The sequence below is a fragment of the Solenopsis invicta genome, chromosome 7, assembly GCF_016802725.1.
Source record: "Solenopsis invicta isolate M01_SB chromosome 7, UNIL_Sinv_3.0, whole genome shotgun sequence".
Taxonomy (NCBI): domain Eukaryota; kingdom Metazoa; phylum Arthropoda; class Insecta; order Hymenoptera; family Formicidae; genus Solenopsis; species Solenopsis invicta.
In genome coordinates this window covers 14,244,462-14,271,626 of record NC_052670.1, presented here as the reverse complement: position 1 = coordinate 14,271,626, position 27,165 = coordinate 14,244,462, and the positions used below count along the sequence as shown (strand labels likewise).

Genomic DNA, 27,165 nt, shown 5'->3' with positions numbered 1-27,165 from the left:
GGTAATTTTAAAAAGCTGATTAAATGATAATTTAAAAAAAATTTTTAATATGAAGCTTAAAAGGAGTAACATTTAACCTTTAACATGAGTAAAACATTTTATTTAACTTATATTTTTCATAAAATATTTTAATACTGTATATTCATATGCTACATATAGCATATAAATATACAGTATTAAAATAGTAATTAAAAAACTAGATACATAGTAAAATTTCAAGTAACTTTTTTTATTAAGATTTTTAAAATAAAAAATACAGTAATCTTAATCTTTCATGTCCACATACTTTACAGGCTTACAGTATCTTAACTTGTTACCTTAAAGTTTTCATGAGTAAACTGTGATATTATATGATATTGTCTAAACAATTTTAATAGATATAAGGAACAAAACAAAAACATTTAAATTTATAATTATGTATAGAAAAGAAATAAACTTTACTGTAGGCAAAATGTAGAATAATATAAGTAATAAAACGAAAAATTAAATTTTTAAATGTTAATAAAAATTAAGATTTATGTAAAAAATACTGAAATTTTTAGCCCACATTGCTCTCTATTTTTGTTCACTATGTGACACATCATTACAAAATTATCATTCATAACAGTGATGATCGCGCATTTCTCACATAAGCGACAGAATTTATGGGAAATTGATTTCAATTATAGAGTATAATTGATGAAGGCATGGTCGTATCGTCTCCAGTTCTTTAGAGAGGATGGATACGATTTAATTACACTACCAAAATGTTCGATTAAAACCGATTTAAAAAAAGTAATTTAAATCCATTGGGATTTTTGTAGGAAAAATATAGTATTAAAATCAATTAAAAAATAGTCCAATTGGATTTAGTATGCTTCAGACGGATTAATGTAATATAAATCCACCTCAATTCGAAATTATATTCGATTTTATAAGTTATAATTAAATTGGTTTTAATATCATATTAATCGGATTCTGCAGAGGACGACAAAAGCAATTCGTTTCATTCCAAAATTCCACCGATTTCGCGGATTACATCACGGTAGACAATTAAACGTTTTTATTTGGAATTGGAATTTATCATGATCGGATTTACTAAAAGTATTTTAATAAAAAAATTTTATCATTTCGCGGATGAAAAGTAAATCGATTTTATGTAGTGTGTTGAATTTATCATCGAATTAGGTCATTTAAAATCAAATCTTTATCTTTTTTATTTTTAATGATTTAATATTCTTACAAAAGAAATATAATTTAACCTCTAGTGTTATATATCACCAAAACTGGATTCTCATTTCATTAAAACCTGCATAATTTTAATTTGTGAAGTCGAAAAATTTTGGATTAAATAAAATTACAATTAAATTACTAAGAATTGGATATTAAAACGGATTAAAATTGCATATGCGTTAAATTACAAATTAAAATAGATTAATGTTGTCTTTCAAATAGATTATAGTCAATTTCATTGAATCAATATTTTGTAACTGAAACTGACTCAGATGTTAAAAAAAATACGACTTAAGTGGATTATTTTGGATTACACATCCCATCCAATTATTCGAATTTATTTAGATTAATAGCAATTCCCATACAGCATCGATTGTTGCAGAAAGCTATCGGAAAGATATTTCAAACTTTCACATTTCATGTGTTACTTTTGAGAAGATTCTGCAAAATACATTAATTAAATGTAATAGAAATGTTTTTAAAATCTATCACACACAGTAAATTTTTAAATTGAGTTTGTTAAAATTGAGCAAATTTTTTGCTTTTTAATACACTCAAAATTTGTTTTATTGTTTCCACAGACAATTGAAAATTTTCTAAGTTCGCTCGCAATATATACTAGTAAGTTTACGTAGTAAGAGTACACAAATATTATGCAAATCAAATATTATTTTTTTATATGTATGTATTATGCATTCCTTTTATTAAATATTTCAGAAATCATCTTACACTTATTCCCAGCAAGAAATGATAATGGAATCGACGTCGAAATCGATGTCGAATTTATTATTTTGATGTCAATTTGATGTTAATTCCATTATTATTTCTTGCAAGATATACATGTGTTAATCAGATTATAATTTTTGTTATAAGTTTTTAATATTTATAATCCTATAAATATAATAAATTTGAATTTAAAGTAACTTCAGAAATAATGTTTTTTATTGCATTCAGAGGATTAAAATCAGCAATTTTTTAAAAAGATTTCAGTAACTTTTTGGTAATATTTCAGAAAAATTTTAGTAACTTTTTAACAATATTTCTTCAAGGTTTCAACTGCAAGAATCGTGGTATTGCATCTCAGACATATTTTTGAAATTGCAGACGTACTTCGAAACCTTTGATCCGAAATGTTTAATTTTGTCAGTTATTTCTGAGACATATATCTCTAAAAAATTTCGATGCTATGTACATGTATATGGGTATGAATTCGAATGTTAATAATTTCAGATTGGAAATTGTTATGTAGCGTGGCTTGAAAGTGATTACACACTTTATACTTATACAGGATGTTTAATATTACAAAGGGTATTACAACTGAATGTGTATCGTTTCTCGTGTGTAAGGGCTTAAGCAGAGTGGTTTACTTATAATTTTAAGACAAGTTTTACGATTTAAATCTTTGTCTTTAGTAACGCATAATAATTGTCTTGTATCTCAAGTCTTAAGATACAAACAAAATCTCTTTTTAGTTTAAGACTTGGGACACAAGACAGTTATTGTGCATTACTAAAGACAAAGACTAAAATTTGTCTTAAACTTGTCTTAAAATTATAAGTCAACCATTCTGCTTAGGCCCTAACATAAGTGCCCGTGTATTCCTACGCACGAGAATTAAGGTGTAAGTGTAATAAGGGCGGTAAGGTATATTCTTACACAACAGAAATAATCCGCGAAAGCGATATTAAAACCGATTACGATTCATCTCGAATTAAAACCCAATTACTTTTTAATCCGGGCGCAAATTAAACCGATTAAAACGGATTACATTTTAATCAGTTTTAATCGAACATTTTTGGCAGGGCAACGAATATAAATTAACTGATGAGAATATAAAGGATTGTTATTTTACCTTATGCATTTGTGCGGAAAATATATTTTCAGTACAAAAATATACAGTATATTTTTGTATAAATAAACTATCAAAGACAATGAATTTTAAATTATTAATAAATTATCATTTTACTGTAATTTTACTGTAAGTACAGTAATTGTCATAATAAATCAGACGATAATTTTATCAAATTTTACTTCTCTATATCCAACCACATCCAACGTTGGATCAAAATTAACTTTGTGAATAATTACGCCACGTACAGGAGAGTATTAACACTTGATCCCACGTGGAATCGTATGATATGATATATCGTATGATATATCCAGAGAGTAACCTGAGAGCGGCCATGCCGGTTTTTTTTCTATTATAACGCTAAAATTTCCGGCGCACTATAATAACGACGTACATCCATTTTGGCCGCAATGTGGATTATATCGCGGATGAGATCGCGTATTTTGACTATGTATATTGAGGAGCTAATAGTGTAATTGTCCTTTAATATATCCCATAAAAATGCGGATCGTGCGATAATATTGTGCTTTGATCCTGCGCAGGACATTTGCAAAGCATTCAAATATAATAAGAAAATGGAATTCTAACTCACCGACCCGATGCGCAACAAGTGGAATTAATCAGTCAAGAAGCTGCGGTGATTATTGTAAAACAAACATAAGATTTAAAAATTAAAACTGCGCTCAAAATCAATAAGTTCAAAAGTTATTTCCTATATACTCAGAGAAAGATTTCTTTGAGTATGAAAACATTTGTTTGACTCGAAAAAATTCGTGCACTGCTGCACGGTTAAAGTAAAGTTTTATTTACTTGAAGAAATTTTTTGATTGTTCCTTTTGTTAGAGTTAAAGAAACAATTTGATTGTGCAACGCAAATTTTATTTAAATGAAAGACATATATTTTTAAAACCAGAACAATTAAATTATTTTTTACATTTCTATCAATACTTTCTCTGAATTAAACAATTATTTGCTTAAATTAAATAAGTAATTTAAACAAAATAATTTATTTACTCTTAAAAAGGTTAATAACATTATTTCCTAAAGTCAAATAAATTTTTATTTTCCTCAAAAGTATTTTTACTTCAACTTAAAATAACCAAGTTATAGAAACCATTTCATCAACTTAAACATAACTTTTCTCCGAGTGTGTATACAATTTTATGTTAATTTTCTTTCTTTAAATAACTTTTTTAAATTTACTTGATAACAAAAAAAAGGAAAAAGATTATTATATTCATATAAATAAGAAATTATATTCACCCCAGGGTTGCTTCGCTTGGGCCCAATGCCTTTCCCAGGTCACTTCTTTCTCTTAGATCCTATAACTTTGTAACATAACAAAAATTATAGCAACGGTCAAAATAAATAATATTTTAAAGAATAATTATGTAGTTCGTTGAATTTTATTCATACTTTTAATAAAATATAATTTTTTAAAATTCCTTTATATAATAATTCTTTATTTAAATTCAAATAGACGATTAGAATCCTTTTTTAAAAAAAAGCATCTTTAAAAAAAAACATGTAAAGAATAAGTATATCAAATATACCGAAGTTGTTCTTGTCACTTTTCTGCGGTGCCGATTGGTTCTCTCGCTGCGCTAACTTCCAGAGCAACTGTCATCGCGGAGATCGCGTATTTTGACTATGTGTATTAAGGGGTTAATAGTATAATAATAAATTTGTAATTTGTATGGAATTATGTAATATTAAAAGCTTTGTAGTACGCGCGTAACGCTACTTCAACATAGAACAAATAATTTTGTTTCACTCACCAACACGATGCGAAGCAGAGGAGTTATAACTACATCGCGCCTACGTTGATTTGTAAAATACAAATATACGATTCAAATTACAGCGACGTTCGAAATAATTAATACTCCAGCACGAAGGAACAAAAGAAGAGGAGCAGGACGGCATCGGGCGTCGACGGACCAATCCTAGAAGTGCGTTGTCTGCTATTTATAATTTATCTGTTACTTTCGAAATCTTTTTCCATCGTCGATTTTCATATTTAAAACCATCTTAAGTATCATCTTATTATAATCATCTTAAATATCATGTTAAGTATCATATATACATAAATATCATATATAAAATATATTTGTTACGACTGGACAGTTCGACTTGCACTCGCACACTACGAAAGTACACGCGTTCAAGAAATAAATAGACAGATTTTACACATTTTAATAAAATATACATACGTTAAAGAAATTCAAGAACAAGACGAAGACAGACGACGACAACCGATCGTCGTATATCATGACATGAAGATAGCCGCTCGCCGGCCCGGCCTTTCATACCGGGCGTAACAATATATATATGATACTTAAGATGGTTTTAAATATAAGAATCGATTTGAATATCGGCCTATCCCCACTATATGATTTTAACACAGACTTAAAACATTTTTATCGACAGTGTCGCAAAATGGATGTGATTTTAGTTCACATTCTGGCCAAAATAGATGTGAGTCCTTAGTGCGCCGAAAATTGTCGGTATTCATAATCGATTCTTATTTCAAGATCGTCTTACTTAAGTAACGTCTTAAAGACGCTAATACGTCTCTCTGATTGGTTGATGACATCTTAGGGTGATACTTAAGACGATCTTAAATATAAGAATCGACTATGAATACCGACCTTGGAGCATTATAAGAAAAATGCCGACATAGTGATGTGAGACGGCCCGACTTTTCTCGCGCGTGCGCGGCCATGACGTCACGTAGCAACGACGTCTTATGTTTCGGCCGTTATGGGTGCAAGAGACAGAAAAGAGGCTACATCTACAACTTTTTGGTAAGTTAACATTAATATTTACATAATGGATCGCAATATTGAAGAAGAACCGGTTAATAAAAAACGTAAAATTACAGTTTTTCAACGTTCTTGGCTAGATGAAAATATTTTTAAAGGATGGTTAACTCCTCATTCGTTTTATGAATACTGGTAAGGTTTTTGGCAGTTTTCCTTACCCTTGCAACAAATGTTGGTATTCTATAATTTTTTCTGCCAAATAAAGTATTTTATTTTGTTATTATAAATATATCTTGTGTAAAATTATTTTAATCCTTCCTTCAGTTTATTTCTCTCTCTCTCTCTCTCTCTCTCTACATATATATACATACATACATACATATATATATATATATATATATATATATTTTTATTTTTTTATTTTTTTATATATATATATTTTTTTTAATAATTATAATTTTTAGTAATTTTAATAATTGTAATTTTAAATAATTTTAATAATTGTAATTTTAAATAATTTTAACAATTTTAATTTTTAATAATTTTAATAATTGTTAATTTAATATAATAAACATTTTTCTCATATTATAAAAATTTTGCTTTTAAATTACAAAAAATTATATACGGGTGCCAATGGTACATCTTTTTCTCTGTAGCGATACCTCAGTGATACTACATTCACCGCGCACGCGCGAGAAAAGTCGGGCCATCTCTCATCACTCTAGCTGTTTCAGCTCTCAGGTTCTTCGCTGGCGTCGTCTCGTCTCGAGACTCTCGAATACTCTCGAATTTCGAATCTCGAGTATCAGTTTCGATTAATTTCAATTCATCGATTTATATATTAAAAAAGTCGAATGGAAGGCAAATTCGACGTGCCGTTCATAAAAGAGTCAACGAACTTCAATAATTCATACTTTTCAAGTGAGCAATTCTGTCCATTCTGTTATAGTTGTTGAATACAATAAGATCAGTGTACGTTATTTCGATGTTTTCGTGCTGAAGTTTTGAGGTTAGCCGCATTCCAACACACCGGGACGTGATTACGTTTACGTAATGTTATTTTCAGCGAGGTACCGCAGGTACCGCTACGTTCATTGACGAACGAAATTCACCGGCAAGATGGATCCTGGTTTCCAGAAGAGAAAGAGGAAAGAGAGACTGTACGACATGATGCACAGGGGCGCCGTGAGGGTCTGCATGGGCGTCACGGTGGTTGGCAGCCTCTTGCTCGGTTACAAGGTGTACGAGTACTTCCGATACATTCGTCCCTTGCACCTGGCGCAAAGTAAACTGGCCCAGGATGAACTCCTGCGCGAAGGTAGAAACATAGAAGACTCGCCGAATATAGAATTGTCGACGTAGAAACATGCCGTACAGTTCAGCTGTGTACGTGTAAGCTATCCTAATGTATAAGCAAGGAAAATGGAAGTATCGAATGGCACGTGGAGCAGTGTATTTTCGAAGCTGATGTATTTACGGACTGTTAATGAACCTGTGTACATACGTCTTATGTCAATGTAAAAATTAAAATTTTGTTTGTCATTTGTAAATAAATTTCATAGATTTATTACATTTCGTGTAATGGATAAAGTCTGTTCTCTAGACTAGTGTTTACTTATACTGCAAATGAAATTGATATATGTTTCAACAATAAATGAGCTATATACTATCATTTATAAGTTTTGTTGGAACTTTAAATGTGAATATGAATATCCGCGTCCAGAATTATTTTTTAAATTATATGAAAATTATTCAAATATAATTATCAGTGAACTTAAAAGTACAAAATACTTTTAATAAAGAAAGTACAAGAGAAATTAAAGTTACTTAAAATCAACATACATAATATTATTAATCAATATAAAATAATTACTCAGAATATTTAAAAATAATTAAATTTTATCAAATTAACTGTCTATGTTATTTTTACACTGATTTCTATTTACGTTTGATTATGTCTCTTTATAAAGCCTTACAAATCATAGTTTTTTGGTATCATTTGAAGGTTTATTCATGTTCATTAAGAAAAGAGACGATCAACAAAGAGGTTCTTATTTTTATTAATTCATTTTTAATAGCATTTATAATTAAATTAAATTTCATTCAAATTCTAATATTTAACTCAATCATCTTAGTTCTTAATCTCTTATTAGAGATGTGGCGACTTCTCAGTGTATTTCTGTGGTGTGCACTTTATAATTTACACATACACACGTGTATATATATATATGCATGGTTAGCAAAGTTACTGTGTAAAAGTAACTTGTTACCATTACCGTTACTCAAAAATGAATGAATTGTTATTATTTTCGTTACCTCTTTACATTAATAAAATGTATACAAATTTCTGAGATAAATATAAATAGAATTTTTATCTTTTAAAGAAACAAGGTTGAAAATACATGTATATAATTATACTAAATACACGTATAATTTTAAGTCAACGTCTTTTTATATGTACTAATGTCACACATATTTGTATCCAATATAATCACAGATAGTTTAGTTTTGATTGCATTTTTGCATCGAACTTTACTAAAAAGATCTGTTAATTATTTTTAAAAGAAGTTGATGTTCTATAGAATCATCATTAAGATGATCTCTTTGCGGTGTTAATTCAATATCTCTCACGCTAAATAATCTTTCTACACTTGCACTATTTGGGAGTGCAGTATTGATTTAATAAAAAGTGATTTAACTTTTGGATAATTATTTAGCATCTCAATATTAAAATTGTTTAATCATAAAAATCGTTTGCTATCATCTAGCAAATTAATGCACTCTCTCTATACAAAGTAACGACAAAAGTAACTATTCAAATCGTTATAATTACCAACAAAATGTAACTCGTTACCGTTACAAATTGTGAAATGTAACGCCGTTACTCATTTGTTATAAAAAAAAGTAATTGTAACGACGCTACAAGTAACGCGTTACTTGCCAACCCTGTATATATGTATAAGACTTATAGTTTGCGATGTTCCGAACAGCTTAATTTAGAAGCGGTTTTCATGGCAAGATACTCTTGATGGTTTACCTTCTGAGAGATAGTGATCAAATAAAATCAGATTTTTCTGATCAGTCAAAATTAAACCTTGGTTTTTAGCACAGAGAGCAGTCGCACAATTCTCTGCATCATGATTATTATCTTTTTAACTCAATCTATGAATATGGTTTGAATTAATTGGATAAGAATTTTTTATTCCGAAAGGTTTAAAAATGCTTGAAGTTTTCTTACATTTCACGAAAAGTTAAGAAATCTGAAAAATTTTGAAAAGATATGAGAATCATAAAATTTTTTTCTATTCATTTTTTTCTATGAACTCTTTAATTTCAAAGTTAAAAAACATTTTATAAGAAATGAGTTTTACTCGAAAAGTTTATTGTGTAAGTAAACATTGTATAAATTTTTTTTAAATCATTTTAAAACTTCTAGTTTTTATCACCTTTTCGATAATAAACAAAAAGTAAATCCTTTTCATTTTTAGCAAAAACAAAATATTTTTTTCATTTTTATCGTTATTATAAAAGAAGTAAATGTAAATGTAAAAGGATAAATAGATAATAAATATAAATGTAAAATATAGAATAGGTAGTAAATATAAAATTTCCCCAAGATCCAAATAAGTTCGAAGATCACTTTATTTAAATAGGTCCACAAAATATATTAATTCAAACCTGAAACTTTGTTTTCATATCTATTATATGTTCATAAAAAAATTACCATATTTACCATACAACGAACGATTTGAAGATCTTTTTGTTTTTCCTGAAAATTTAACTATTTGGATTTGTTTGGTTTCGATGAAAAAAAACCCAAATTGATTTTGTAATTCATTACATTTTCTTTATTCGAGAAGTTTCAATTGCAGTTACTTCAATCCCCGCTTCCCCAATGTATAATAATAAATTAGTTTTATGCCATTGCAGAGTTTATTCTCTTCATTATAAAAAGTATACTGTGCAACATTTAGCCCTGAGTTATTTCAAAACTTCGCCGAGAATGGTGCTGAATTTTGAATTCTGCTGAAATTTTAGTGTCCTTTAAAACCACCACAGTTGCACCAATTTCAGTTAGTATTAATTAAATTTTCTTCATGTGTCTATGTTATAGGCCAACTTTTGTTATTATAAGAGCCTTATAAAGGGCATATATAAAAAAGAATAATCAATGTAATATGGAAGAAAGTAATTACTCCCAGGCAAGGTTAACAAGCTCGTATTATTGGTGCAACCGCATCTGCAACAAAATCTTTTGAGGTGCACATAATATTCAATTTGCATTATGTAGAGACCCTATTTTTCTATCAATAGGCATGAATAGAGCGTGGGATAAATTTAGTAATACATACGATGTTTTAAGAAGCTATGCTGTTTCTTCTGCTAAGATTCTCTTTCTTACAATGTACAAAAAGACACCTATTACTACATTTAACGTCTGCATAAAACGCATCAGAAATCATTGTTCAATCCAAATGTGATGGATCCTATTAAATTTGGGATATATCTTGCAGCTGCTTTACACGATATCAAAATACGTATAAAAGTAATTAATCTTACAATAAGAAATATATAAAAGCAGCAACCTTTGCCTTGGTTAGCATCAGAATTGACGATTGTGTGTGTGAATTTATATAATACGCATATTTATATTGAATATTTTAAGAATATGCCAATATATTGATATACTAAAAATTACATATCAGTTTTTATTTTATTAAAAAGATTTTGTTACTAAAAATAATGACATTTTTTCCATAACTTATTACTTTTTTGTAATATTACACTAATGACAGAAATAATTGCTCTTACAAAATAGGATAATCACTTTTTTCCATTGGATTAACGGAAGTTAATAGTGATACAACGGAAGGATAATTCTCAGCAACTAAAATCTCAAATTTGTACAATAAATAAATGTTTTACATCTATTTACACTTCGACCAAATACATGTCTTATATTTACGAAAACACGTATATGAAAATATGAAACGATAAGTATAGGCAGTTTCTTTCTCCAATATTAACGTAAGAGCGATTATCATTCAAAATTATTCTGGCATAAGCAAAAAATACCATATTCTTAACAAGACAGTAACTGCTCCCATCTGTAAATTGTATAGAAGGCAACGCATTTTGTACATCAACCGATATTATTTACTCTTGAGTACAAAATACAGCAGCTGTATCCTTGTTTTATATTTACAATATATGTTTTTGCATAATAATGGACACAATTTGTACTCTATTCTTTGACAGTTCCAGTTTCACAAAATAGTGTACTTTGAGAAAGCTTTCATATAGACATCGTGTACATGTCAAATAAAATTTTTTTCACAAACCTATTGATTAAGATCAATAAAATCATTTATATAATTCTATTGCGTGATCATTATATGACATTATATGTACATGTCTTTGAACATTAATTGATATTGAGCCTGAAATATAACTGAACATGTATTTAGGCCCGTTTGCACCAATGAATGTTAATGAAATGCTAATGTGGATGAATTTTCATCTAGCATTAATAAAAACAATAATAATTTGGGGCCGATCATATTGTTTATCAAACATGTACCTATAACTTATCTGAACCAGTTAATGTACTCTACAGATGAATTTAAGATAATTTTCATGAACATGTAAGTCATTTTGCTATCAAAAAGCCTGCACTATATAAACTTACTATTCATGTCTCTACTTCTTTTGGACCAGACCAAATCACAGAAAGCACCTTTGTACTCTTGATTTCTTTCAATCATTCTAATTTCATCTAAGTGTTCTATATATAATAGTCAAAGACAATTTACTATGTAACAAAGAATCTGTTCATCAATTAATCCAAATCTTCTGAAGCTTATACAGAATGTCTCAAATTTCGCGTAACACCCATTATTATATTAGTATATTATTTTGAGACAAACATCCTAGGCCGGAATTCATAGCCAATTTTTATATTTAAAATCATCTTAAGATATCATCAATCAATCAGAAAACCGTATTAGCATTTTAAAACATTATTTAAGACTATTCTGAAAATAAGAATCATGAATATCGACTTTAATATAAAAAAAAATATCGAGGTTACAATAGTTTTTAAATGAGAAGCGTTTAAAATTGGCAAATTAAATCCGAAATTCGTGCGTTTAAGAATGGCAAATTGCATAATAGTGAACGTATACTTAAATATGATTCTTATTTTTCATATTAATTTTGCATACATCTTCAGGTATGATGTGCCATACCTGAGCGCGCGAAATTCGCATAGTTTGATTTGCTAAGTTTAAAATCTTTTCATTTGAGAACTATTGTAACCTCGACATTTTGATATTAGAATTTTTGTCTCCAAGTGATCTCAGGAGTTTGCTATTGAATAACGAGTGTCGAAGTCTGGAACACCCTTATAAGTAAAAAAATTCTTTTAGTTCTTAATTTTATGAATAAATCTTCACCTAGAATAATATTGATGTAAAGAAAAACATAAGTAATACTCTAGAGTTAATTTCATCTTGATTTAACTCATTTTTCATAAAAAAAAATTTTTATAATCATAAAAATAGAAAATTGAGTCAATAAAATTAATCTGCGTTGCAAACGGGCCTTAAAGTAGTTTTACTAAGAGTACAATTATGTTTCCACCTGAATCTGTTTTTTGGTGTATAAACTAAACGTATACTCGACAACTTAACTAATCCTAAAAGAAAAAATGATACGGCAATATCCTCTGAAATTTGTTTAAATCATTATCAAACTGAACTTAGATACATTAATCGCAATAAAGTGAAATTATAAATAACGTATGGATGATACTCTTGAATAATACATAAAAAATTAATGGATAATAAATAATGAATTTAAAATTTTGAGGAAAATTTTTGAAGAGTAATTTTTTATTTATGTCCTCTGGAATCTATTATATTCACGAGTATCCTCCACACGCATAGTATACAAGTATCCCAATTTTTCATCATAACATAAAATACCAATTAATAGTTTAAATGTTAACTTTTTTTTACTTTTGTCTTTTCTTCTTCGCGTATCATAGGCTCGTCAGCGCGAAGGCTCGTCTCTTCTGCATATATTCGTACACACTTTTATCTATATATTTAAAATAATAAAAAGTGGATAGATATTGCTTCGTCTCTTTCGTAAGTTACTTATGAAAACTAAATTATATATGCAATACAATTATACAGTTTCAGAAATAAATCAAGAATCGCAAACGTTACCAAGTTTGGTATCGATTGGAAATCGCTCATACTAGAAGTGTTCACATGTACAATTTACATGTACACTCGGATACACAACTGTAATTATGACATATTTAATCCTAATCATTTACATTCAAATGCTTGCACAAACCCTGTAGCCCACAGGCTAGAAAATGTTCTGGAAACACTTTTTGAAAATTCGTTATTGATAGATGGATGATTATGAATTATTCGTCGAAGAATTCGAGTTCGAATCTATGCGCATTGAATCAATCCTAGCGACGATCTTCAATGCTGGGCCTAACTTGATACTCATTGCTGACATGAGATGGTCTTCCTTCAGCAGCATAAGAGCTTGGCCATCAATTTCTTGGATAGCGAAGTCCTCTGCATAATCAGCGCATCCCGGTAGACCCCGTATGAAATCGCACACTTCACCCACCTGCGTGAAATACATAATTTTTTTTATAATTTTATTCGCGTTAAAGATGTTTCAGATATTTCTTTAATCTTGAAGGGCTATTTATATATTTTTTATTATATTAACACTACTCTGGGCAAAAATTCACCTAAATAATTAAAACATTTTTTTATTCTTAACTAACACTATTTCAATGTAAACAAAATTTTAATAACAAAAACTGTGCTAAACTTGAATTAGCACTTGGGTAAAAATTCACCCATTTTAGGATTAAATAAAAAATTATAAAAATATCTTATTACCGTCCACTTGACTGGATTCACTTTCGGCAGTGATTCATCGGCAGAGGAAGTAGTTGTAGACAACGATCTTTCCTCGCCATTTTTCTTCGTTACGTCGTTATCGACGGTTTTAGTTTCAGTCTCTATTTCAGTCCATTGTTTCTCCGTAGTCTCGCGATCTCGCGTTTCACGTTTTTTACTGCAAAAACACGATAAATTTTTCATTAAAAAGAGAGTGATAGAGAAAATATTCAGGAATAAATAATTTAATTTACAATATTTACTTTATATATATATTATAAAATATGCTCACCTTTTTGCACATATCGTCGAGCAGAATCGCTTTTCTTTCTTTAACTTGACGTTTTGTTCGTCGATCGTATTACCGCAGTTTTCGCATTTGCTGACTTGGCCGTTGGTTCCATCCTCTTCATTCGAATAATTAGTACAATGTTTCTTTTCTGTAAATCAGATTTCGTTGATTAACTTGAACTTAACAACGTAACATTAATTTATTTGCGGAAATAGTTTACTTACTTGGAGGCTCCTCGAGTGTCTCCTTTTCTGTGATCGTGTTACTCCGATTAAGAATATTGGTAGTTTCCTGACTCACCGCAAAGGGTTCTGACGCTGCGGCATAGATAAAAAGAAAATTTATATTTAAGTCTGATCAATATCACGGCGTGGAAATGAAGCATTTAACATGATAATTAAAGATTCTCCAGTTTCTTCATATAAATGATAAATCTTCAATAAGTCGTTAGTAGGAAGTCATAACTCAATTTAAGTCTGTGACTACATTAATTTTTCGTCAATCTACAATGAGTCACTAATTGTAAAGCGAATTGCTAGTCATAATCACTTGACTTGACCAATAGGAAGAAAAAAAGTTGATTTTTTGGAAAGGTAACTTTAATTATTTCTTTCTTTTTTAATTATTGCAGTTCATTTTTAATGTGAGACGCAATAATAGCAAAAATGGAAAGGTAACCGCTTACAGATGGTGAGCGTTTCGCCTAGTTTCAAACATAAGAAGCGTTTAATTGGCGTTTATAAGCAAATAAGCTGTTGGCTGTTGTAACCAACTCTTAATTCACCGATTATCCTTCCAACTCGTTCACTATTCACTAATTGTGACTAAAACTATCGATTACCATAATTATAGATCCGACGTAAAGAATTGGATTACATTTTGAGAGTATTTTATGATTAATATATTATTGACAATTTTTTTCAAATTCTTTTACTGTATACACCTTTTTCTATAAATAATTTTTTAAAATAGTATTGAGTTTTAACAAAATTTTAAGTAATTTAATTGCAAACAAAATTTAAGAATTTTTAAACACTTTGGAATTAAAAGAATAAAATAAAATAAGGCGGCGAATACGAGTTGGGCGCGGTAAACGGTACGCAATGAGTAGTAATGTATTATTTTGAAATCACAAATTTATTATTGATTTTAAGTAATATATTAAGATTACTACTCATTGCGCACCGTTTACCGTGCCCGACTCGTATTTGCCGTCTTATTTTTTGTTATATTAACAATTTCACGAGTTTTAATTAAGTCTTATATTAAAAGAATAAAGTTTTGTCGTATCATTTTGATGTAAGAGTATGAAATGTTCATTAATTATTTAATTCTCTTTAAATATAACGTTTTACCAATGAAAATATAGCAACAACGCTTGTCGTTAATTACATTTAAATCATTCTTATACTTAAAATTTTTCCTTATATATTATAAAGAAAATATTTTTAAACAATTATTTTTATTGTTTCAACTTATTCATTAATTAACATTTTAAACGTGACAATGTTTATGTGTTAAAAGGCATGTATAAATAAAGTCACATCCACTCCTCTTCACTTTTTTTAAGATGGTAAACTTCCTTAGAGAAAGAAAGAGAAAGAGAGAGAGGTGTATGTGTGTGTGTGTGAGAGAGATGTGACTATACCTTCCTGTATTACGAATCCTTCTATCACATGCGTAAGGACTTGCGGCTTCACCATGGCTTTAGGCGGCGCTTGTTTATTATTCACTATGACTGTTGCGGAGGAAATCGGTATAATCTGTGACTCATCACCGACCACACCATTCGTAATCGCATTCACTGTATTGGCAAGCCCTGCTAATGGGTTATTGCACTGTTTCTCTTCCACTTTAGAAACGGTTTCTTCTTCTTTTACTGTCTTACACTGGTCACCATCTACGTATAAAACTATCTAGTCATAAAATCATCTTAACTCCACACGGATTGTATTCAATAAATTTCTTCTTTATTAATTAAATGAGATTAATACCTGTTATTTCCGATTGAGGTGCTGCTGTGATATCTTCTGTAGTGGCAGGTACGTCTTCCTTTTTCATTAGCTTTACGCTATCGTCTGTCATTAATGGGGCATTTGTAGTAGATGGCAATAAAGAACACTCAGCTTGCGGATTACGGTCCGGCGATGTAATCATTATCGTTGAGTTGGTGTTATCGTGTGCCGGTTGATCCTGCGTCGCATTTACGATAGGTATCGCTTGAATCTGCGACGCACTGCTCATTATTTGATTACCAATAATCGTCGGATTGATAGCCTGGAAAAAAGTATTCGTTATTATTTTTATTCTAAATCTTTATTCTACAACAAAAATAGTTTTATTATCATTTTATAGTTATGTAACATAAATAAATGTCAACACAAACAAAGTCAATACATTTTCAAAATAGCATAACAATCAGTACCGGTAAAGGAAGTTGCTGCATAGTTGACATTGGAGGTTGCGTCATTGGATTCATCTGAGATGTAGCAGCGATCCCGACTCCGACTCCAACTCCGCCCACTGAAACTACTGGCATAATGGAACGATCCGCTCCGAGGACAACGCCAGGTGGTGGTTGTTGCAACGTCATATTCGCTATACAACAAAAATTTTCATACTACTGTCAAATATGTTTCTACATTTATATTCCATATTAATAACTCTTTATAAGATATTTTAATATCAAAGTGTTACTTAAATAGATGTCCTTACTCATAATGGGTTTAGTCTGTATTTGAGAAGATTGCACTTGTTGATACTGTGGTGGTTGCTGCTGCTGCTGCTGCTGTTGCTGCTGCTTTTGTTGTATGAAAACTTGCTGATGCTGCACTTGAGGTTGGACTTGTTGCTGTTGTTGTTGTTGTTGCTGCTGCTGTTGCTGCTGCTGCTGCTGCTGCTGTTGTGGAGATTGTAAAGGTGGTCTGCCACGACCTTTTCCAGTACCGGTACCTTTACTCTGAATATTTAATAATAATATTACTGTATAGTAATTGTTATTTTACTATCGTTTTTACTATTATGCAGAGTTGAATAGTAACAAGTTAAAAAATTAATTTTCAACTTAACTAATTAATTTTAAATAAATTAATTTATAACTTTAACTAGTTCTTAAACAAACTTTAATTTATTAACTTTTCGTAAATTAAAAATTTACCTAGGTAAAACAAATACATCTTCATAAATATAAAAACATTTTTTTTGTTATTTTATATAAACTTAATTTACAAATAGCATATTTATTTGATAAACCATATTGCAATTGATTTGTTATTTAAAGCAATCTGATTTAAAAAAATTACAGTATTCTAATTTTGTGTAAATAATGTTTTACAAAATTAACTTTTAATTTAACTAAAGTTTATTTAATCTTAGTACAATTTTTACTAACTTTGTTTTTCGTTCCTATAACTTTTAATGTAACTAAATTAATTTTATAAACCATTACCAAACTTTAACTTAAAAGTTGAAAAAAATATTCACTTACTCAACTCTGCTATTATGTTATAAAAAATAAAGTTTGTTATGGATTAATTACACAGCTACACAAAAAAACAAAGTGTCATGTTCGAGAGGTTAGATCTATGTATTCCTATGTATTTTGAGGCTCTGAAACTGAATATGACTTCAGAATTGCGCCATCAGATTAGAATTTTTTTATTCTCAAAAAAAATGCTAAACATTCTGTAAATTTACATACTATTCAGCCCGATAAAAAAAAATCCTGATCTGATGGCGTAATTCTGAAGTCATATTCGGTTTCAGAGCCTCACAATACATAGGGATACATGGATCTAATCTCTCGGACATGACACTTTTTCTTTTTTGTGTGGCTGTGTTATCTATTGTTATATAATTATTGTGCAAGGATTACAAAGTGTCCATGCTGTAGTACTTAATCTTGATTTTCTTTTTACATTACTTTCTTATTATAGAATATTTTTTATATATCATGGAGATAAAAATTAAATATCATAATGATATTAATATAGTACCTGTATTGTAGCTTGTACTCCATAAACTGTCTGTGTGGAGACAGAACTGGCGGCCCGTACATTGGCAGCCTGTACTGCCAAGGACGACGGTAAGATATTCAACGGCCGTTGTATGGACGTATTTGGCTTACCCTGTTGAGACGGTTGTTGCTGGATATCCACCACTTTAGCAGGTTTTCCACTGGTCGCCGTTATTTGCTGCACACCTTGTATCTGTTGTTGTGTTGCGAGAGCTAGTCCAATAAAATAAATAAGACTTGAAATTTATTATTTCCTGTATGAACTTATCGTTTATGTGTGTTAAAGGAAATTCCAAAAAATTATAAACAAAAAAATACTAAATCCTTATTTTAGAAATGTTATTAACAAATAAACGAAATACTGACCATTGTGCGCCTGTATTGGCTGTGGACTTTGTATAAACATATCAGTTTGCGTAGGACCGCGAATAAATATTTGATTAGGTGCGGCAGTGAGCAAGGTCGGTTGTTGCAATCCAGTGGCCCATACTTGTGGTGCGAATTGCCAGGGTGCTGCAAACTGCATGCCACTAGTTCTCCCCCCTGAAGGTGTCCCAGTCGTGCATGTTGTATACTGCTTGAAATATTATATAAAAATATTATAGATTATGTACATATGCTGATAATATTTAATAAGCAAACATAAGATATGATGCTTTAATAACATAGAATAAATACATTTTTATTTACTTTTTGTACTTGATCTTGTTTATTCGTGGATTGCTGCTGTTGTTGTTGCTGTAGTGAGGGTGGTTGAGGAGAACCTAATACACCGAGCTGACCAAACACTAACGTCTGACCAGCACCATGATTAGCGGACGTGGGTACTGGTAAATAACCAGTGGGAAATCCAGGAACCTTGGTACCACCGGCACCTGGATGACCAGCTCCTTGTCCAGGTGTGGTTGTTGTAGCCAACATATGCGGAGTTAGTTGAGCTGCAGATTGAAATGGCTTTCCAGCTGTTATTACCTGTTAAGAATGCATTATCTTTTAAAATGCAAATTTAGTAACTATTAAACTATTAATGAAAAATAATTCAGTGCATATTAACTTTTAGTATATATATCTTTTATTAAATTATCTCTGTTTTATTAACGTTATTCTATAATAAAAAAATGTAAATTATATTTTCAATCAAACTAAAAAAAATTATAACAAAATGATTTTTTCTGATATACTATTTTATTTTTAATATTTTTTTTATCATAGAGTAACATTTTATATCATAAAGATCTTGAAATAAAAATTAAAGAAAATAGATTGTACCTGAATAGAAGAAGGATTTATGCCTGCCGGATGAAGCGCAAGGTTTCCTGGCATCAATAAAGGTGTACCTTGAGTATTATACAATTGTTGTAAATGATAAGCTTGACTTTGCATCGGCTGTTGAATGACTTGAACTGCTTGAGGATGTGCAGCCATCGTAGTTATAGTGGTTGCACCTTGTTGACCAGATAATGTCATGGACACACCACCCTGTTGCTGATGTTGCTGCATCGATACCGCAACAGCTCCCTGTAACTTTTTTTTTAATAACAAGATGTAAAAGAAATACCGATATATTTTTGTAAAACCAAAGAATAAAAATAATCTAACAATTTATAAAATGTAATAAAATAAAATATTGATAGAATAATGTAAGAAATTACAATTATTTAAAATATATAATAAATGTATACAATACATAACTACTTAATATAATATACAACCTTGGCCAAAAGTATTAGGCCAATATTTTTTAAAATATTTTTAATTTAAACTTTTGTATGTTGATAAACATTAATAGAAAACTAAACAGATAAAAGAATCTCGGAATAAATTTAAGTGCTAAATACTTTGGTAAAGACTATAAGTAAGGTGTTTAGTTACGTATTAGTACACATTATTTATAAAGTTATTAACTACATATTAGTTAAGATTACTCAATAAATAGAATAAAGTGTATAACTTAAAATAAATAAATAAATACTTGTTGTGGCATGCTTGCAGCTACTTGTGGCTGCACTTGAACTTGAGTAGGAACAACATTGTGAGGTCCATTGGTTTGTTGTTGTTGTGGCTGCTGCGATTGCTGTTGTTGCGGCTGCTGTTGTTGCTGGACCTGTTGCTGTTGGACTTGTATCTGCTGTTGCGCCTGGACTTGTTGCTGCATCTGCTGCTGTTGTGGCTGAACTTGCTGCTGCACTTGAGCTTGTTGCTGGACCTGCTGAGGCTGCTGCGACTGCTGCACGTGCTGTTGCTGTGGCTGCTGAACATTCTGCTGCTGCTGTAGGTCATGAGTCGCAATCATTATTTGTTGCTGTGGAGCTTGTTGCTGCGGTTGCTGCTGTGTTTGCGATTGTTGTGGTTGTGACGTCGTAATTCCAATCTGTTTAACATCGGTCATGTTTCCTTATACCCTTGTATAAAATGGAGTACAGACGCTCTCTCAGAAAAAGGAGTAGCAGTCGCTGACAGTGTTTAACTGGACATGATCCCTTTTCCTTGCCATTTTACATTCACGATCATACCAGTTTCAATCTTCCCATGATGGGCTGTACCTGCAATACAGACAGACCAAAAGAAATTAATTCCTGGATACTCCATAATTATTTCTGCATGCATATTCAATGTAAAACATGTTTTCAAATGCTTGGTCAAAAATTTATTATTTTCTTGGACTTGCAACAATGTGGATTAACTTTAATCTAATTTTAACTTACTTTCAATCTAATGTACTTTATTTTAATGTTTATTTTCACTAATGTAAATTAACTTTAATCTCACTTTAACTTACTCTTCATTTTTTTTTCTAATTCTTAGAATCTTTAATCCCATTTTAACTAACTTTTTTTCTTTTTCTAATACTTAGAATCAGAAAAAGATAAAAAGTTAATTAAAACAAGATTAAAGTTAATTTGCATTAGTGAAAATAATTCTCAGAACTAAAGATGCATACAAGCCCTAGTACGTAAAGAACCTTAGGAGCCACTTCAACTGCGATTATCTTTTAATTTTAATCGACGATTATTAACTCAATCGTCCAGGTAGCAAGCTGAGTTTACTTGTATTTTGGCTGCATTTCAATTTACACTGTAAGTATTGAAAATCTATAATATATGTTACGTAAACTATAGTGTTTCAATAGTGGCAGTGTATACAGGAACAATCCTTGTCATTAAAACGACGACAAACAACACATTCAGTTAATCTTTGATTAATTGGAGTTGATCGGAGTGACCCTTATTCCATCGTCCGTTAAAGCAAGATTTCCCGTTTCCTATTCCCAAGATAGAGCATATCTACGTTCTCGCCGTTGTATTCAATGTGCTTCTTCACTTTATGTACGCACAGTGCTACTTATCTCCATGTTCGAATGGAAATACCGGTGGTGGCAGGATGCCTACTTCACGATCGGATTCGGGCTCGCAGGACGAGCGCGCAGGACGAGCGTGAGGTAGCCATCGACGACGCCGCGCCATACATGTTGTCGCCCGCGCGTCATAACCTCCGCCAACGGTCGGACGGACGAGTGCGCGTATACGCTCGCGGAGCCGAGAGCGCTTGATTATTGCACGCGGGATTGTCGTCGCGTGGGCAAGGTTACCCGCACCGGTGGCTCTCGGTAGTGAAGTGTATGTGGACTACGTCGCATCTCCTTTGCTTCTCCTCGCACGGCGGTCACGCATGCGGAAACTCTTTCTCCGGCCCGGCAAAGTAAGTCTTCTCAAAAGTTATCGACGACTCGTTATCGCGCTTCCCCGAGCCGCGCAAAAGTCAACGCGTGCGGGAGCATATGGGGGTTTTTTTTTTGAGACATCGGTTCACATCGGTTCGGTCTCTGCCAAGTTGACTCGGGGCTCTTTCCCGTTCGATCGTTTCAATGTAAAACGAGCGAATCTTTGCGACTGTATCCATCGCGGGAATTGAGCGAATAGGTTATGCGAGGATATGGATGGCTGTGCCTTTACGCACGCATCGGAACCAAATTCCAGTCGTGCTGTAAGACTAATTTATACGCTTTTTCTTTTATTAGCATCCAGCACGCTCTCCTTCTGGTGAAAGCGAACTATCAAATTAAGAAAATTAAAAATTAGCTAAAAAAATGTAATTCTGCACACGTGGTACAGAAATAAATGGTTTATAATTCCACACGTTATGTGTGTAAAATTGTTTTAGCTGCTAATTTCCTAGTTTGTTAGAAGAATAGCATGCTAGCGACAAAGCGTCATGTAAATTAATACTTTATAATTTATATATAGATTGTGCAGAGAGGCAGAATTGCCGCGATATCGAACGTACGTTTTGCAGCAATAATTTTATTTGCCATGAAAAGATAAGAATAATGCTGAGTATCGCAAAATGCGAGCAGTTTATGAAACGGGCGGAAGCAAGAATTTTATCAACTGTTTTCTCAGAAGAATACAGACTGCAAAATATTATAAAAATATTAATCTCTGTTTAATGGATAGCCTGTGTGCCTTTTAAACATACTTTCCATCCTGGGTTGGCTTGGTTTAAACCAAATGGTAAAAAACCACGGTTTAAATCACGTGGTTTTTTTAAATTAAAACCATATGGTTTTCCATTATTTTGTTTTTTTTAAATTGCATTTTTAAATATATAAAACTTTCTAGAGAAGTTCTGTACTCAAAATGAGTGAATGTGTGATGTCCCCTATTTCTATAATAATAATAATTTTAAATTTAATGAAGAAACTTAAAAATTTTAAACTTGAAAAATATTTTCAGCTTCTACAAAAAAAGTCTTCTTTAATCTCTTTTTGTTATTTGAAAAAATGAAAATCGAACTAAGAGTAAAAAAACATCTTAATATTATATAATAAAAACTTATATACAAACTTCTTATTTATAATTAACATTACAATTTACAAATAATAAATTTTAGTAGTTCCCACTATTTAATGGTTGAATCTATTTTATTTAGCAATTTAAAATAATGTACAGTATCGTTTTATTCCATTTTGTTTTAATGTCGAAAAGATAAAAAATAAAATAAATCATTAAAAAAGATGCAGAGATCTCTTCTAGTTCATAAAAATGTACATATATATTTTTTGGAATATTGTTAATTGTGTGTGTAGCAAAAACATTTGTTTATGTTTTAAAATTCTTACATAAATATTAAAATATTAAATATTAAAATTTAATATTAAATATTAAAAGTGCTAAATATTATATTATATATTGTAATTATTAATATTAAAATTGCATTAACATATAAAACAAGTTTTAAATTGAAAAATCCAAAAAACCAGGTTTAAACAAAAGAAATCCGGTTTAAACAAAAAACCTGATTTTTGATTTTTTTTTAAAAAACCCTGTTTCCATCTAATTTTATCTATTTATATTATTTAAATATTTGTAGAATATTATTGTGATTTGAACATCAAACTATATACAATCTTAATGTTCAAACTAACACTATTCACTATTATCATTTTATTTTATTTTATAATATTCGCAATTCTAATACTATGACTATTTATTTTAATCTTATATAAGTTTTGTTTTAATTTCATAATTTTATTTTAATATTCTAATTTTATTCAAATATTATTGCAATTTTTACATTAAAATTGTATATTTTAACATTACATTTCATTCTAATCTTTCACTCCAATATTAATGCAATACTATTATAATTTTAGTATAGTAATTGTTTTTTTAATCCTTACTTTCCATTAAAGAAGAAAATTCATCTATTTTTTATTTAAAATTCAGTTGCAAGGTAGACTTAATATTGCAAACTAAATGTTGCAAATTGGTTTTTATAACCTATCTTATCTTTATGATAACTACAATTAAGAATAAATTGTATGTCATAAATATAGTCTTTAAAAATAATTCTACTTTCACAGCTCTATTAAACATGTTTCAAGGAAATATTTTCATTCCCTTCATAGCGGGTGTTCTAGATTTAGTCATGAGTTTTATCTAAAAAACATCAATCAAGTTAACATTTTAATTTTTTTACTTCGATAAAAACAAGAGAACTTATCATTTATTGCATATTTCCAATATTTAAATATCTTTTTAACTAAACTTCGAGATAAAAAACCATTAAAATAAAATTCACGTGAAATCGAACAAACGATAAAATCTTGTCTATATTTGCGAAGCTACATTTTCAGGTAGACGATGTAACTTGAAAAATTTGTTTCCTCTTTTTGTTGTATAAAAAAATTAATTTCTCGTGCAACAAAAATGCCTAATTTGCTCGATGCAAAAAATTCGTAGACGAAAAAAATAACTTGCAATAGATTCGAGGTCCCCTGCATTGCGGAAATGAAATATCAGATCTTAGAATGAAACTACTACACGGAATGTCGATATACGCGACCTCCATGAGCAAAAGGTGATTCTACACATCTGGGACACCCTTTATAACGCTGGGGTTCGATACGTCTCTTTGCGAAAAGAGAGAGAAAATAGAAACGCACCGTGCTTCGAAGAAGGCATTGCCGAGAATGGAGAGGGGAGGAGAATGGGGGAAGGGAGGTGGGAAAGGAAGAGAGGAGGGACGAAAGAAAATTGGTTCGACGTCGAACTCGCGCGGTAATACAGAGCTCTGTATATCCCCGTTACTGGAATAAAAAACCATCCCGGGAAATATCGATCCGGCGTGAAACGTCGACGATTCCATTTTGGCATGTGCGTGCGTGCATGCGTGCGTGCGCGCGCGAACAAAATGTCGCCCCTTAGCCCATATAACCACCATAATTAGTGGCACGATAATAGTGAGAGGCAGGAGAAAAGGAAGGGGGGACAGAAGCTCATGAGATCCGAAGGAGAGCGGGAAATACGATTGAAAGGCGGGTTGGTGTGGCAGAGAGGGGATGGGAGAGGGGAAAAATTGGGAGGGGGGAGAGAAAGAGAGAGAAAACAACTGTGTCAGGGGGACGGCCGACACATGGCTCTCGCCATAACAGTAATCTATAAACAATATGCAAACAGATGACTTTAATAACAAGAATGCATAGAAAGCACGAGAAAAAAAATGCTTTTTCTGCAGCACGCTTACCGGAAAGCGCAATGAAACGCGAAATACTGAAGTCGCATGCATGCACGCACGTACATATCCGGTCGTCACGGTCCGTCCCTCCATGCGAATCCGAAGTGGCGGCGTCTCACGGACGCCGACATATTGAATTACAAAATGAAGAGCACGGTTCAGAGAAACGATAGGACGAGCAAGTGCGAGCGAGCGAGCGAGCAAGAGAGAGAGAGAGAGAGAGAGAGAGAGAGAGAGAGAGAGAGAGAGAGAGAGAGAGAGAGAGAGAGAGAGAGAGAGAGAGAGAGAGAGAGAGGAAATAAACATAAAGGGAGCCAGGGAAGAGACGGAGACAAAACGTGGTGTTATTGAACGGGTCGTCGTCGTTGCGTTCAGCGGAGATCGTCGTCGTCGTCGTCGTCGTCGGTGAAGTGCTTCGAACGGATTCGTGATTTAGTGATTTTTTTTGCATGGTACGTATAGCACTCACGAAGACGTGGCGAAGGGGTGGACACCCTCGACGGTCACCCCACAACAACGACAACGACGACGACGATGACGACGGCGACGACGACGACGACGCCACCATAGAGTCAACGACGAAGCCTTCAGCACGGACGTCTCACTCTACCTTTATCAGATACTCACATGGCGACTGCGCAGTCACACCTATATAAACTCCGGCTGGCTGCGCGCGTGTATGTGAACGCACACGTGTGTGTATGTGTACTCCTACTCACACCACCACCTCGCCTGTCCCTCACAGCGCACGATGCAAACGGCGCGGCGTGTCGTTCGTTCCAAGTGTTTTCACTTTTCACGAATCACCGTTTCTCACCGCGCGACAGTACCGAATAAAATTCGTTAACGTAGCTACGAAGGCTCGTAAGAGCTCGCGATAATGGTTATTCGTCGCCGCTATCGATGATGCTACTGCCGTTGCTGCTGCTAGCTGCCTCCCTGTTCCATCCACACGGTATACGCGACTACCTCCGGAATTCCCGCGCGTCCCTGACGCTACCATCCCCACCCATCGGGGCCCTCCCGCCGCGCGCCGCTCGACGTCCAGCGTCGCCCGTTGATTGGTTCGATGAGGGACAAATCCCAAAGGCATCGTTCGCGCCGAGAAAGGCGGAGCCATCGGATATGGAGGCTATAGGCGCATGCTCACTAACGGTACTGCGCTCTCTCTCCCTTTCTATCTCTCTCCCTCTCTCCTTTCTTCACCGCTACCTATCGCGCCCAGTCGTCCTATCGTGTGGCACGTACACAGACGCACGAACCATTTATTCCTGTACATATACAGATCTATAGTCCATGCCATATTTCACAGCACAGCACAGACAGAAACGTACGGAGCTTTTCGAGTGCCCTCGTACCTTGTTTTATCTACTAAGAATTTTTTTCTTTTTTCTTTTTTTTTTTGTGAAAAATTGCTTATTGTTAATCTCTTTTTTTATATTTAATTGCGAATTATAATTATGCTAATAGCAACTCACATTACTAATAAACAATGGATTATAGTATATTATTAAGTATTAATGAATAATTTGTTTTTTACATTGATTCATTATATTGTTGTTTAATTGATATTCAATAACCGTAAGAAATACGTTATAGTTGAAAATTATAATTAAAGTTTTTGTTTTTTATAATTATATGATTCGTCATATGTATGTATACATACATATTTCATTTTTGATAATTCATACGTTAAATATATCTATTTTACATGCATTATATACGATTTGAGATTTTATAGAGATGTAATCGACATAAAGTACAAATAGTTTGTTAAATTTTTTTGATTAAAAACATTTAAAAGCTAATTTATAAAGAGATTGTTTTATTTTTATTTCTTATTGCAGTAAAAACTGGAGTACAAAAAATTTCTGTTGATAATATTGTTATTATTCATATCATATCGTAAACAGCTCATGATCGACCGAAGCACTGATCAACACCAGACCAACTTTACGTAACAATGATCGCATGAACAGGATTTCTAGATGAATTTGCATGCATATTGCATTTTTTATATAAAAAACCATTTTTAATGCATGTAACGTTATTTATCATAAGATATATCAGATGATATTATT

At 31.7% G+C, this 27,165-nt stretch overlaps 3 protein-coding genes across 10 annotated transcripts in view; 2 read left to right on the top strand and 1 right to left on the bottom strand.

The window, feature by feature from the left end:
* The first annotated feature begins 6,538 nt into the window (after positions 1-6,538).
* LOC105206760 lies at positions 6,539-7,495 on the top strand. Of its 2 annotated transcripts, none has more exons than XM_011176231.2 (2): positions 6,539-6,795; positions 6,890-7,495. In XM_011176231.2, the coding sequence occupies exon 2, from the start codon at positions 6,943-6,945 to the stop codon at positions 7,183-7,185; it is 243 nt and encodes an 80-aa protein (XP_011174533.1). In that variant the 5' UTR covers positions 6,539-6,795; positions 6,890-6,942; the 3' UTR covers positions 7,186-7,495. The 2 variants fall into 2 exon arrangements, with proteins under 2 accessions (XP_011174533.1, XP_011174532.1); XM_011176230.3 differs by having other exon boundaries at positions 6,553-6,744.
* A 1,955-nt stretch (positions 7,496-9,450) lies between these two features.
* On the bottom strand, positions 9,451-26,163 carry LOC105199802 (polyhomeotic-proximal chromatin protein). Of its 7 annotated transcripts, none has more exons than XM_011167061.3 (14): positions 25,712-26,161; positions 20,040-20,610; positions 19,337-19,591; positions 18,758-19,039; positions 18,434-18,644; positions 18,048-18,280; positions 16,768-17,011; positions 16,478-16,650; positions 16,047-16,329; positions 15,701-15,964; positions 14,277-14,369; positions 14,053-14,200; positions 13,761-13,938; positions 9,451-13,479 (listed from the first exon to the last, which is right to left on the bottom strand). In XM_011167061.3, the coding sequence occupies exons 2-14, from the start codon at positions 20,454-20,456 to the stop codon at positions 13,258-13,260; spliced, it is 3,003 nt and encodes a 1,000-aa protein (XP_011165363.2). In that variant the 5' UTR covers positions 20,457-20,610; positions 25,712-26,161; the 3' UTR covers positions 9,451-13,257. The 7 variants fall into 7 exon arrangements, with proteins under 7 accessions (XP_011165363.2, XP_011165365.2, XP_011165366.2 ...); XM_011167063.3 differs by having other exon boundaries at positions 18,434-18,641; positions 25,712-26,160; XM_011167064.3 differs by having other exon boundaries at positions 15,701-15,952; positions 25,712-26,156.
* Positions 21,501-27,165, top strand: part of LOC105199825 (D-2-hydroxyglutarate dehydrogenase, mitochondrial) — a 29,764-nt gene continuing 24,099 nt past the window's right edge. Inside the window, exon 1 of the mRNA XM_026137756.2 lies at positions 21,501-21,766. The gene's annotated coding sequence lies outside the window, so the exon portion shown is untranslated. The remainder of the gene's footprint in view (positions 21,767-27,165) is intronic.